The sequence below is a fragment of the Lactuca saligna genome, chromosome 5 (assembly GCF_052625555.1).
Source record: "Lactuca saligna cultivar CGN05327 chromosome 5, ASM5262555v1, whole genome shotgun sequence".
NCBI lineage: Eukaryota > Viridiplantae > Streptophyta > Magnoliopsida > Asterales > Asteraceae > Lactuca > Lactuca saligna.
This window is the reverse complement of record NC_136421.1, coordinates 180,830,960-180,846,429: the sequence shown is the minus strand read 5'-3', so window position 1 is coordinate 180,846,429 and position 15,470 is coordinate 180,830,960. Positions and strand designations below refer to the sequence as shown.

At 35.7% G+C, this 15,470-nt stretch overlaps 1 protein-coding gene across 1 annotated transcript; it reads right to left on the bottom strand.

Moving 5' to 3' along the window:
• Nucleotides 1-568: 568 nt before the first annotated feature.
• On the bottom strand, nt 569-1,220 carry LOC145047863 (major pollen allergen Ole e 10-like). Its single transcript, XM_078996223.1, has 3 exons — nt 1,127-1,220; nt 772-994; nt 569-663 (listed from the first exon to the last, which is right to left on the bottom strand). Exons 1-3 carry the CDS (start codon nt 1,199-1,201, stop codon nt 638-640), a joined length of 324 nt encoding a protein of 107 aa, XP_078852349.1. The 5' UTR covers nt 1,202-1,220; the 3' UTR covers nt 569-637.
• Nucleotides 1,221-15,470: the final 14,250 nt, after the last annotated feature.

Genomic DNA, 15,470 nt, shown 5'->3' with positions numbered 1-15,470 from the left:
ATTTCGCTCCAACTTATTTCATGCCTTATATATCGATGACCACTAAAATAAGTTCAAAATTCTTCAACATATAACATTTTCGGGCTAGGTGATTTAGTTTCTAGTATTTAGAGGATACAGTAGGTTCCTTATATACATCAAGAGAAAATGTTAATTTTCATTAATATCCCTCCAAAAAATTGAAGTTCGCCTCAGACTTACGAATCATTTAAATAATATAGATATCATTGCAAATTTATGGAAGTAAATAAACATCACAAAAGTCTTACAAAAAAACATATTATCGATGTTTAATCTAAACACGGATAATATCATAACCTTAATTTCAACCTTTTTTCTAATTTATTTTCAAAATACATAAAATCATATTTAAAAAACAATAAAACATTTCACTTAAACTCAAAAGAAATCAAACGAGTACATATATTTTTAAAATGAAGAATAACGTAACTTTCTTAAAATGGTATACGATGTTCTTAGCATACATAGAGTATAATATAACACAAAACAAGTAAAGACTAAAATAAAATTTTATTCCCACTTATTTGATTGTTTTATACATTCTTTTCACCTTTCAAGAATTTTAAATATATGCTCTTCCCTTCAATGTGTCGTTTGATTACGACTTTTTTTATACTTATGGGTAGACACATGTCCCGAAAGCTACATGAAAAACCACAAAATTAGTTTCAATTTGGTACACCTATCATCCGATATTTGATGTGCCAGAGCAATTGTTTAGAAAATATTCCAAAAGAAAAAGAAACTTACATGGATCTGTGATAGCAGTAGTAGCGTAACTAATATCGCATACACCATTAATTTGAAAGTTAAGATCAATAGCATAAGACGCATGATTTCGCACAGTGTTAGGGTTAAAGCATGATCCTCCAGGTTGAATTTCCTTGCAGTCGAGTTGTCCACAAAGATAGTCAAGAACTTGTTGCAACTTCGGTTCGGTAGCCTGGCTTTGAGCTACACACCAAGTTTTCCCCTATGCATTATCAAATGAACAAAAACAAAAACATCATAATCCCATTAAATATTTGCATAATATTTTGCAATCTAAAACATTTTTTTATAGTTGTTAGTACACTAGTAATGAGTTTTTTTATATATATCTTACTTGCACAGAATTGGTGCACATAATGAGGCACAAGATAAAGCCAATGAAACACAATGAGAATGTGAGTCTTGCCATGATTTTATAAAATATGTTGTTGTTTTAGATTGGTTTATGAAATATGTTGCGAATGTTCATTGGAATTTATAATGATTCTGATTCGTAACCGTTTATGTTCTTTCAAATCAAAGAGTTTAACTTTGGAATTAATTATGTATGTTTTGTAATTACTACGTAAGTTATACATGATTAATTACATACACACATACACACACACACATATATATATATATATATATATATATATATATATATATATATATATATATATATATATACATATATATCATAATTACTTGTGATTCAAACATGTGTGCTAGAAGCACGACTAGTATAATTAAGGAACGATGAATGTTTGCAAATTTATCGTCGACCTATGATATTATTAGGGTCGTATCGTGTACCAAATACATTATGAAATCATGCAACATATGCTATTCATCTAAACTTTAGTTTCAATGGTGAAGGTGATATGAGTTTTACCACTCCGGATGTTACTCCTATAGCTTTTGTATTAATGTTCGTAATTTTTTTGTCGACAAGAAACGTGAAATAAAAAGTTATTTGCACTCTAATTATATAAATGATGGTTTTGGGATTTGATTAACAAATATAACACATTAAGCTTTTACCTTTATGCAGATTTTGAGTCGTGTGTCTATCCATGAAAATGGGCATCCCAATATATCTGTGATGATAATGGAAATAATCGCTATCTATCTTTAATTGTTAAAACAATGGGCTTGCGGTTTCTCACGTCAAGCTTCTCAAACACACCGAATCCGAACAACTCGAACTCACGCTTCAAAGGTAAGTTTCTACGGCCTCTCTTTTACAATTATAAAACGCTTTTTGTTATAAAAATACTTGGTATCAAAACATGTACAACTCACTAACAATTTTGTTTATGTATTTTAATGCATGTATTCTCAGGTTATTTAGCAGGCCGGAAGTGTTCACTCTGAAAACTTTCCGTTATTTATATTATACCTTTGTAAACGTCGGATTGTTAGGCGTGTGTCACGATTTAGCAATAGTCATTGTCAATGTAATTTGTATTTCAGTAATAATAGAAGATTATATGTTTACTGTTCAATATATGTTTAATAACTGTGATTACTAATTTACGTCGCGCACGTAGGCGTTTCCGGAAACGTTCGGGGTGTGACACTAAGTATGATCAACATATCAAAGTGTTGCTGATCAAGTTTTATTGTTATTGATCAGTTTACGCTTATTTGAATTCGTTCATTTGTTTACTTTCTATATGTTTGTCTATGTTCACTTATTTTTATTTGTCTTCAATTGTTTATGCTTCTTTATGTTAGTTTGATTAAACAACATAAAATAAAGAAGTTGGACACAATCATTTATGTTAGTTCAAAAACAAGTTGTTAGGAAACAACTTATTATGTCATGTGGGCATTGGTCAAATCCAATAAAATGTTTAAGATCCCATTTATTAGAAACCATAGGGCGTGTCATTAGTGCATTAGACAAATAGTCGAGCCAAAATCAATGCCATAATATAATATTGCGACTTATAGTCCAACCCAGATAATTGGAATAAATTGGACCATAAACTTACTCTCGCATAAATAGCTTCCTTACCCTCATAAGTAAAAATAGTTGTAGGCACAAAATAGTGTGATCAGAATCATTCTATCACATGTTGAGCCAAAATTAGTTAGAGTGGGTTAGATGGTTTCATTATTGTTTTAGATGATTTCATGTCTAAGCGCAATGTCCTTCTTGGGTCCCTAAGTGTGACAACCCAAGTTGTTCCGTTACATTTCCCCGTTACCATTAACGGAATATTCCACTGTATAAAAGTTCCGTTACTTAGGGGGCGTCAATTTAGTAAACATTCCATTTGGTTTCAATAAGCATGCCGTTAAGTCGTGATAAAAGGAAATAAAAACACAGGACACACATTTCCATTTATTTGGAAAATGTCAAGTTTTATTATTACGACCACTAAATCGGGTGCGACCAAAAGCCTCGTTTAACGGCGGTATCGGGTAAAATCCCACTGAGCCCCGACTCAAAACCCTACATTATGGTGAGTGGAGTCTATTGGAGACTTTTTACACTCTCTCTCTATACTCTCTCTCTAGACCCGTTTTCGCCCCGAAACCGTAACCAAACGCTTCCAAATTGTAAGTCCGCTTACCCTAGCTTATTCTAAACATATTGATTCATGTTTATAGCCCAAAATTCGGACTTAGAAGCTGTTAGAAAGGAGTTTACGGCCTAAGCTCCTCCTTAGGCCGTAAACCCCTTAAACAAGGCCAAAATGACCCAAACTTGTCCCTAATGGCTTGGAAATAAATAGAAGAATTAGCCTAGGAGTGTTTGCACATTTAAAACAATCATTTTGGGGCATAAAAGAGTGTTTACGGCCCAAGCACATGCTTAGGCCGTAAACACCTCTAAACCTTGTTTAAATGTCCCAAATACACTCCCAAACCACTCTAGGGCTTAACACATAATTTAGGGACTTAGTATCTTGGGTTTAACTCAATTAAACACAATGAAATGAAAGGGAAAAAGGAGTTTACGGCCAGGTGTATACCAAGGCCGTAAACACCCTTAAACATGCCCAAAATAATTGTTTTGTCCCCCAAATGGCCTTATACATTTACTATAAATTACTAGGAAGGACTTAAGGACTTAAACACAAGGAAATATGGGATGACTTGGAGTTTACGGACCAAGCAATTAACTAGGCCGTAAACTCCCCAAAACCCATTCAAATGTTGGTTTTAATCCCCCAAAATAGCACCACACTTCATTAGAAATTACTAGAAAGGCATTAGAGGCTTTAAACTTCACAAAACTCTAAGGATGAGAGTTTACGGCTGTAAACTCCCTTAGGAGTGGTTCCTTGGCCGTAAACTCATAGAAAATGCCCTTAGAAGCCTCAAACCCACTCATGCCTTTTATGAAAAGTCCTTAGAAAAATCCCATGAAACAGATAGAAGCATAAAACACCCAAGAATATACCCTTGGGAGTTTACGGCCGTAAACTCCCTTGAGTTGGGCCGTAAACTCCCTTGAGTTGGGCCGTAAACTCCAAATTGGTCCATTTTAATGCTTTAAACCCATTCACACACTTGATATTTGAGTTTAGCAAAGTTCCACAATTGATAGGAGACCCTTAGCACCCTTAAACGCTACTCGGGACACCCAAACACTTAGCAAAAGTGTTTTCCGCTCCTGTTAGCGCGTATATTTGCTTAATTAGTATTAAATGTGCTAATTGCATGTAAACATATGTTACCATATGTTAAAATAGGTCATTGTGTGTGTTCAAGTCCTTGCGTGACACCGAACGCCCAAACGACACCTTCATCGGACCTACTTACACCAGGTGAGTTCATACCCCTGAATGAACCTTTTAATGTTTTTAAATGTTTTATAGGGGGGAATACAAGTTAAACATGTCAGTTATCATGTCAATCACATGTGATTGATAACCCGCATGCACAAGATTTTACCACTTTACACTGTTTTACCGAGTGGGATACTATAATGACTTTTACTTATTTCATAACTTTTACTTATACTGATTTATCTAAATTCATTCTAAATTGGTTTATGAAAGATCCTCTAAGGTTTTTAAACATATTTTACAAAAGAATACAATTTGGGATTTTCTCTGTACATAAAATCTTTTCATTAAAAATTTCCCTTTTAGAGGTATACTTTTACTTGCTAAATACTGCTGCTTCGCTTATTCTTATTTTATACTCCTACTCGGTAACGCTTTCACTTATACTTGTAGTCGCGTATACCTGATGACGCTTATACTTATTCACGCTCTTACTTAGTGATACAATTCTTCTTCACTTATACTTGATAACGACTCTACTTCACTTATACTTGATACGCTTTTGCTTCACTTATTGTCGCCTCTACTTCGTGATATGCTTATACTTGTTCGACACTTCTACTTCACTTGCCACCGTTCTACTTCACTTGTTAGACACTTCTACTTCACAAGGATCACTTCTACATGATACACACTCAGTCGTAGTTAGATGTATGTCCGTGCTTATATAAGTACATATAAGTAATGATTTAAAAGACTTAGGAAGACTCGTTTGCCCTATTTCCTTTTCTTCGTTGAGATGTGGTCTGGTGGGATCGGATGGCCGTCCGAAGGTCGTTTGACTCATTAGTTATATATTATGTATATGAGAATAGACATATAGGAACCCACTATTGGAAACCCACTATTCCGTTCAGTTAAGAGTCTCTACTTCTAGTCTACACTTACATTAGAAATCTACTATTGGGAAGTCTCTACCCACTATTTGGGATGCATCTTCAGGACACGGCCTTCTCCGTTGTCTAGTTGGTAACCAGAGTCTCCTGTAGGGAGAGCGGACATTGTGTGTATAGATCTATACGAGATTGACACCCCCGCACCCTGACTGCTAGCTACAGTCCACGGATCACCAAGCCAAGGGGTGACAAATGTCACATTCTCAAGACGCTCGTAGGGCGTCTGGTTCTCTAGTGTCGGTTAGTATGGTTACGAGTATCCTGGGTTACCTTATAATTCTTTGGCCTTAAGGTAACGGTATTTCACCGGTAATCTACACTGTATGCTGGTAATTCATTTTCAGAGTCACACTGTTTTGACCTTACATGACGTATCTATCATTTGATACTGTCTGAGGTCTGTTATCTCTGTTTTGACCTTACAAGACGTATCCTTCATTTGATACTATCTGAGGTCTGCCATCTCTGTTTTGACCTTACATGACGTATCTTTCATTTGATACTGTCTGAGGTCTGTTATCTCTGTTTTGACCTTACATGACGTATCTATCATTTAATACTATCTGAGGTCTGTTATCTTTGTTTTGACCTTACAAGATGTATCCTTCATTTGATACTGTCTGAGGTCTGTCATCTCTGTTTTGACCTTACATAACGTATCTTTCATTTGATACCGTCTAAGGTCTGTTATCTCTGTTTTGACCTTACAAGACGTATCCTTCATTTGATATTGTCTGAAGTCTGTCATATCTGTTTTGACCTTACAAGACGTATCCTTCATTTGGTACCTTCTGGGGTTTGTGTCTCCACTTGTTAGACTGAACCAGGCGTGTCGTTTGTTTGATACTTTCCTGGAGTCTATGGTTCTTTGCCTTAGTCAGCAGTCCTCACTGCTGAGGCATATGATATCCCCTGATGTCGTTGCTTTCCTCAATATTCAAATTCAGTATTTTGATAATGATAGCAATTTAGGGAAGACTAATTTTTACTCCACATCACTGACCAGTCTTGGTAGAAGGCTGCTTATATTAAAGAAAATATAGGATTTTCTGGAAAGGACTCTAATACACTGAAATCTCTTAAACTATTACTTTATTAAGTTATTTGAATGAAATGTCACTAAATGCTTATGAACTCACTAGCATTTGTAAAAATGCTGATACTCGCTTTTCAAATATCTTGTATTCTCAGGTTAGCATTAGACAGGTACATCCCCAGAGCTCTTGATGAAGATAGCTTAGTACCACGCTGTAATTATTCTATTACTTGTATTACTTTAAATTGTTGTAATGTAACCTTGTAAAACTATTACTATTAATGCAATGTTTTGTTGTACTTTGATTACTATAATGCATGCGTTGTGATACTTGACATGACATCATCCACCCGAGAACGTTTCCGCCGTTCCGGTTTTGGGGTGTGACACTAAGGCACTCCCTAGCTCTTAGAGCATGTATTTATGGGAATTATGAGCTTCTAGACCATAGAAAAATATATACATATCTTTAGTGAAATCGAAAACTAATAAAGTCCAAATTACATATTTCAGAAAGTATAAAAATCCCAATTTCTTTTTTTATATTTGTTACCCGTTTTTTTAACTAATTAAACCACATACATGACATCGACACAAAAACAAGTGTAGTGAACTACACCTAACTACGATACAAAAATTATGAGCCAAGAAAATTACACAAAGTTAAGACCATTAATCACCGACCAAAAATGTATCATGTCAAGTTATCAATATTATTTACGGCTAAATATTATGGTTCCCATCAAACTGTCTTTAATCTATACCCTTCAAAGGCAGTACCAGACACGACTATAAAAACGAATATAATACATATGTCCACACAAATATATATATATATATATATATATATATATATATATATATATATATATATATATATATATATATATATATATATATATATATATATACACACACACACACGCGCGCGCATGTGTGCACACTCATTATTTATATAATAAAATATATACTCTAATAATAAATGTGATCAGCTAATGAAAATGAAATAAAACAAAGAAAAGATGACGTTATCAATCTTTCTTTACTTCTAAAATTAATTTGATTAATAATATAAAATGATTTTATTAAAAAGGTCTTATTACAGCTTTCAAATGATACTTTAATTTATAAATAAAAATTTCAAGCTTGGTAAATAAGATGTTGGTTATGTCAATGAAGAAACTTTTTCTTTCTAGAAAAAAATATATTCTTTATTTTGTTCTATTTAAATAGATTCTTTAATTTCCTTGGTTTAAGTTTTTTGAATTTTTAAAAATATTTTTTAATAATAAAAAGTTTAATTGGTCTTATGAATTCTACGAAAGATTAATGTGTAATTTGTCCTACCTTATGGATTTTAAGTTTTTTATGTTATTTCTGATTGGGAATTATGTCTCTAAGTTTATATTAGTTCCAAATAAAAAGATAATTAAATGCATACAATATAGATGGAAAAAAGCGCTTCTTCATTTAAAAAACTTTTTAACACTGTTTTAACAATGAAAGATAGATATCGATTATTTCCATTATCATCACAAATATATTGGGATGCCCATTTTGATGGATAGACACACGACTCAAAATCTGCATAAAGGTAAAAGCTTAATGTGTTATTTTTATTAATCAAATCCCAAAACCATCATTTATATAATTAGAGTGCAAATAACTTTTTATTTCACGTTTCTTGTCGACAAAAAAATTACGAACATTAATACAAAAGCTATAGGAGTAACATCCGGAGTGGTGAAACTCATATCACCTTCACCATTGAAACTAAAGTTTAGATGAATAGTATATGTTGCATGATTTCATAATGTATTTGGTACACGATACGACCCTAATAATATCATAGGTCGACGATAAATTTGCAAACATTCATCGTTCATTAATTATACTAGTCGTGCTTCTAGCACACATGTTTGAATCACAACAAAAATGTAGTTTAAAGAAACGTTAAAAATCTTGAATTTACAAGCAATTTATACATAATATATTAGAATTATTGGTACCCTACTTCCACATAAGTAGAACAACCAAAGAAGAAAACTAAGAAAGCACAATGAAAGATATCTCATGCCATGAAAAATTTTCAAATTCAATATATTTGTAATGATAGAAACATGTTATGTTTGTGTGAATGCTTTTACCCTTTCATTTTATTTTGCCTTTTATATGACTTCCCAAGTGAAACTTATTTAACATTTAACTACTGTTTGTTTGTAACCGAGTATTTAGTCATGAAAATGTTAATACTAATAAATAAATGTATTTAGCTTCAAAACTTGATTTGACCGATCAATTGATGGTAATAGCTTTTCAAATCCAATATAATAAATTGGCAATACAAAGTCCTGACTTTCAAACATCATAATGCTTACCGAAAATTTTGAACACATGATTGTGAAACATGTTTATAAGTTTTGAACATGTTTAAAGGAAATTCTTATAGTGAAAATGATTATCTACAAAAATTTTATACATAATCGAACAATACGATATGTTTTCCATAGATGGACTTTATTTAGGGATTAAAAAGATCGGAAACTGTGTAATATAATTATACACATAATTAAAAGAAGAGGGAGTAGAAGATTTATATGCTTTCTTTTCATGATTTGAAGATCACTAAACATATTCTTTCAAATTGAAAATGTTCATGAGAGAGTTCATAAATTAGTTTAGTGAAAAATTTCGCTCCAACTTATTTCATGGCTTATATATCGATGACCACTAAAATAAGTTCAAAATTCTTCAACATATAACATTTTCGGGCTAGGTGATTTAGTTTGTAATATTTAATTTTCATTAATAACCCTCCAAACAATTTGAAGATCGCGTCAGACTTACGAATCATTTAAATAATATAGATATCATTGCAAATTTATGGAAGTAAATAAACATTACAAAAGTCTTAGAAAAAAACATATTATCGATGTTTAATCTAAACACAGATAATATCATAACCTTAATTTTAACCTTTTTTCTAATTTATTTTCAAAATACATAAAATCATATTTAAAAAACAATAAAACATTTCACTTAAACTCAAAAGAAATCAAACGAATACATATATTTTTAAAATGAAGAATAACGTAACTTTCTTAAAATGGTATACAATGTTCTTAGCATACACAGAGTATAATTGTCACACCCCGAAAACCGAAGGCGGAAACATTTCCGGGGTTGACTCCACGTTGAGTATCAAATCCAATGCACATAGTAAGTAAAGTAAAACAACCATTACATTTCATAAGAAAAGTTTTACAATTGTTTCAAAAGTAAAGTTTGTACAGTTGTGATACATAGTATATATATGAACAAAAAGAAACGAGTCTTCATGTACTCCGTCTTCACGCAAAAAGGATCTTCGGGTACCTGTTCTAATGCTGATGGTTTAAAAATCAGCATAACGCTGGTGAGTTCATAAGCGGTTTTTGTTTGTGAAAATGTTTCAAGTTTCCTTTCTATTTCTGAAATGTTATGTATACCAATAAAATCCCATATTTTCTTAAAAGTTGGTTGTTTTTTCACAAGTGTAAAGTATAACACTGAAAACATGTCTACTCATGTGAAAATGTATAGTTTGGTTATCCGACTTGTTAAACTATTATGTTTACTTATAATGTTTTCCCAGGAAAGTCCCATACTTTCCTTATTGTATATTACCAATTGTAAAAGATGTAATGTTATCCAGTTTGTTACTCTTTCTAGTTATGTAGGAGTTACCCAGGAAATCCCCATGCTTTCCTGCTTGTTGGTTTTCAATGTGAACGATGTAAAAGATGTAAAAGATGTAAACATGGTTAGATTCCATGTTTTCCCCAGAAAAGTCCCATACTTTCCTGAATGTTGGTTACTGTACGTGAAAGATGTAAAAGATGTAGAAGATGTATAAAGTGGTTCATTATTAATATAAGTAAATCTCTGTTATCCTAATTGCGAGTTCCATAACCATACGATGGACTAAGCCTGTGGCAATAAGTAGTCCACACACTTATGACTTTCGTCACCCTTGAACCATTTCGGTTCGGCTGTAGCTAGCAGCCAGGCGTGGGGTAGTCAGCCTCGTATAGATCTATACACTCAAGTCACACTCTCTAAATACCAGAGATTCTGGTTACGGGTGTAGTCCTCCACTCGCGTATCTCTGTGGAGTGTTCGCCGAGGACGTGTCTCCAATCATACAGGATTAACAAATTTACTAGTAATAATATGATAGTTCTCCACTTGTGTATATATGTGAGTGTTACCGAGGACAAAACAGTGTACAGGTATTATATTCAAATGTCTAATGTCATGCTTTTAACTGATAAAATGTGGAAAGCCATATGTGAAATATATGTAAAACATAACAGTTTAAAGACCCATGTCACAAATATATGTTACGTGATCTGCATGTTCAAATGGTTATCAGTTGTAGTAATCAGTATTAAAAGCATATGAAATGTGAAACACACATTTGAAAACATGTTTTGAGTACAAGAATTCCCTTGTACTTTGCTTGTGTTCCCCCCTAAAAACAGTGAAAATAGTGAAAAAGGGTAGGGGTATGAACTCACCAGACTCGGGAATGCGAAGCTTTCGGACACTAAACGTGGGTTTGGGGTTTGATTACTCACGATGTCCCTATGTAAAATGAAATAATATCCATATATATTCAATTAGGGATACATTCACTAGTTATATGGAACATTACACTCCAACGAGGTTAAATACCTCAAAACGAGCGTTTGGAGTGACCCGGGTGACATCTACGGACGTGTATTGGCACTAGGGCTTGGGACTTGAGTTTACTCCCCAAGAGTAAACATTTTAAGGAGTTTACAGCCATAAAACACACACATACATGATTTTACGGCCGTAAACTCATGTTGGTGTCATTTGGAGGGTTTAATGGCTTGATTGGACTTGGGGATTGTTGGAATGGATTTCGAAAATGCCTTGGAATGGATTAAATGAATTTATACCACTTAGAAGGGATTTTATGGCCACACACTTGGAGTTTACGGCCGTAAACTCACCCATGGTCAAGAAAAATTGGTTTAAGGCACAAGAAGCAATCACATGTGATTCTAACTAATTTTCTAAGGCTTGGTATCAATTTTTGGCTTCAATTAACACCTTTGTATGAGTTTACGGCCCAGATGCATACCTTATGGCCGTAAACTCTAATATGATTAAGAAAATTTAGTTTTTGATGCTTAAAACAATCACATGTGATTCTAGGAATTTATCCAAGCCTTTGGGGTGGTTTAAGGGCATTTTTGGCATGTCTTTATGAGTTTACGGCCAAAGGCTATGTGCTTAGGCCGTAAACTCCAATATGTAAGGTATTTGATGTGTTTAAGGTCTCCAAACCATTTTTAGATGATTCTAGGATTTACCACAAGGTCATTGGTTGAGTTTCAAGGCATTTGGACGTGTTTTAAGACACTTAATCCCCGGTTTAGAGGAGTTTACGGCCCAAGAAGGAGTCTTGGCCGTAAACTCTTGTTTGTTCCACAAAATTCATGTTTAATGTGTTCGAAGTCCAAATTTGCAAGTCTGAAGGTCATATCTAAGTCCCAACTATGATTTGGAAGGGTAAATTTGGCTTAAAAACCCCATTTTGAGGAGTTTACGGCCCAAGCTTGATCCTTGGACGTAAACTCATGTTCTTGGTCGCAAAACTTAATCTAAACATCAATTTGAAGGCTAAAGACATTAGATAACAAGTTAGGGATGTTACCTCTTTGATTTGGAGCCTTAAATCTTTGTTTTTGGACCTTTGATTATGGATAAGGAGAGAAGTTGGAAGTGTTTATGAGAAAATGGCCAAAGGCTTCAAATGGAGGCTTAAAACACAATATATAGTGTCTAAGTTTTGGAAACGGTGGAATTCTACCTGATACCGGTGTTAGGCGAGGCTTTTGGTCGTACCCGATTGAGTTGCCGTAACCCGATACGGTAAATTCTAGAAATATTCCGATCGCTAATATGGGTCGTTAAAATGATTTCTAAATGTATTAAGACACCCATTAAGTCATTTTAGATAGGTATAAGTTAATGACTTAATTAAACAGAAGATCGGAAATCGAATTTGGAAACGACGATTGGTTGCGTGAATTGTACTACGAAAGAGTTACAAGAGATGGTACGGAAATTTTGGGTTGTTACATTATCCCCCCGTTAAAGGGAATTTCGTCCCGAAATTCAAAGTTTAAAACACAAGACAAGATACAAATCATGGATCTGGAAAGAGTTGTGGATACTTCAGTTTCATTTAATCTTCCCGCTCCCAAGTGAATTTCGGTCCCCGCTTGGCATTCCAGTGAACCTTCACTAACGGGATGCGACTTTGCTTTGTACGTTTGACTTCTCGATCCATGATTTCGATCGGTTCCTCCACAAAGTTGAGGTTTTTGTTGATTTCGATCTCGTCTATGGGAATTGTTAGGGTTTCATCGGATAGGCACTTTTTGAGATTTGAAACATCGAAAACAGGATGAATATTACTGAGTTCATGAGGTAAGCGAAGTTTATAGGCAACTGGACCGATCCTGGAGAGGATCTCGAAGGGTCCAATGTACCTTGGATTAAGTTTCCCACACTTATCAAAGCGTACAGTGCCTTTCCAGGGCGAGACCTTCAACAGGACACGGTCTCCAACCTAGAATTCTAGTGGTTTCCGACGATTATCAGCGTAACTCTTTTGGCGATCTCGTGAGGCTTTCAGTCGGTTACGGATTTGAATGATCTTTTCGGTGGTTTCGCGAATGATTTCAGGACCAGTGAGAGCACTGTCGGGGACTCGACTCCTGGCTAACTGTGTATCCCCCACCTCGGCCCAGCATAGAGGGGATCTACACTTACGACCGTATAGGGCTTTAAACGGAGCAGCCCTAATGCTGGTGTGGTAACTGTTGTTGTACGAGAATTCGATCAAATATAGATGTGTGTCCCACGAGTTTCCAAAGTCAATGACACATGCCCTAAGCATGTCCTCCAGGGTTTGGATTGTTCTCTCACTCTGTCCATCGGTCTGAGGATGATACGCTGTGCTCATATCTAGTTTGGTTCCAAGGGCTTTTTGAAGGGACTGCCAGAATCTGGAGGTAAACATGCTATCTCGATCAGAGATAATGGATACAGGTACACCGTGTAGACGTACTACCTTCTGGATGTAGATTCGCGCGAGTCTTTCCATCTTGTATGACTCTTTGATTGGAATGAAGTGAGCGGATTTTGTCAAACGATCGACAATTACCCAAATGGTATCGTACCCACTAGAACACTTGGGCAGTTTGGTGATGAAGTCCATGGTAATCATCTCCCATTTCCGTTCGAGGATCTCGGGCTGTTGGAGCAGACCCGAGGGTTTCTGGTGTTCAACTTTGACTTTGGCGCAAGTCAGACACTTGCCCACGAATGTATCTATCTCAGCTTTCATGTTGGGCCACTAGTATTGCTTCTTGAGATCTAGGTACATCTTGTCAGAACCTGGGTGAACAGAGTATTTGGTTCTGTGTGCTTCCTCCATGACTATTTCCCTGAATCCTTCGGACTTGGGAATCCAGATTCGAACCATGAAACAGTGAACTCTGTCACCTCTGATCTCAAGTTTCTTTTCCATTCCTCTCAAGGCTTCATTTGACATGTTCTCGGGTTTGAGGGCTTCTAACTAGGCTTCTCAGATTTGCATGGGTAAGTTGGAATGGATAGTCATCGCCTGGTTCTTCACTTTGTGGCCTGCACTTTCCTTTCGGCTAAGGGCATCTGCTACCACATTGGCCTTACCGGGGTGGTAACGGATTTCACACTCATAATCACTGAGTAGTTCTACCCATCGCCGTTGCCTCATGTTCAAGTCTTTCTGATCAAGGATGTGCTGCAGGCTCTTGTGATTAGTGAAGATCGTGCACTTGGTTCCGTAGAGATAATGTCTCCAAAGCTTCAATGCAAAGACTACGGCTCCTAGTTCCAAGTCATGTGTGGTATAGTTGACCTCATGTGCTTTCAACTGTCTTGAGGCATAAGCAATCACTTTTCCTCTTTGCATAAGCACACAACCTAAACCTTGATTAGATGCATCGCAGTAAACGACGAAGTCCTCTGTCCCTTCGGGCAGGGACAGAACAGGCGCGCTGCATAAGGGTCTCTTCAACGCTTGGAATGCAGTTTCTTGATTATCACTCCAACAAAAGGGTACAACTTTCTGTGTTAGAGTGGTTAAAGGTTTGGCGATTTTGGAAAAATTCTGGATGAATCTCCGATAGTAGCCAGCGAGACCTAAGAATTGACGAATTTCTGTGGGTGTCTTCGGTGCCGACCAATTCTCTATTGCTTTAATTTTGGAAGGATCCACGTGAATCCCCTCCTTGCTTACCACATGACTGAGGAAAGTTACCTTCCGTATCCAGAATTCACACTTGGAGAATTTCGCGTATAGTTTTTCGGATCTAAGGGTCTCCAACACTAACCTCAAGTGTTGCTTATGGTCTTCTTCACTTTGGGAGTAGACGAGGATGTCGTCAATGAACACGATGACGAACTTGTCTAAGAAGGGACGGCACACCCGGTTCATCAGATCCATGAACACAGCCGGTGCATTGGTTAGACCGAAGGGCATCACTACGAACTCGTAGTCTCCATACCGAGTCCGAAAAGCTATTTTGGAAACATCATTCTCCTGAACTCGTAACTGATGGTACCCCTGACCGTAGGTCTATCTTTGAGAAATAGCTGGCTCCCTGGAGTGGATCGAAGAGGTCGTCTATTCGTGGAAGAGGGTATCGGTTCTTGACCATCAACTTGTTCAGCTCACGGTAGTCGATACACATCCGAAAGGATCCATCTTTCTTCTTGACAAACAATACTGGAGCTCCCTAGGGTAAGGAACTCGGTCTAATGAATCCTTTACTGAGCAACTCGTTGAGTTGACTGGATAACTCCTGCATTTCTGCTGGGGCTAAGCGATACAGA

What these genes read in the sequence shown, in the direction of transcription:
- LOC145047863 (XM_078996223.1), bottom strand. Translation starts at nt 1,201, where the DNA reads ATGGCAAGACTCACATTCTCATTGTGTTTCATTGGCTTTATCTTGTGC. An exon ending in TGTGCACCAATTCTGTGCAA is followed by an intron (nt 995 to 1,126) that starts GTAAGATATATA and finishes GATAATGCATAG; the next exon opens with GGGAAAACTTGGTGTGTAGC. An exon ending in TACTGCTATCACAGATCCAT is followed by an intron (nt 664 to 771) that starts GTAAGTTTCTTT and finishes TTTTTCATGTAG; the next exon opens with CTTTCGGGACATGTGTCTAC.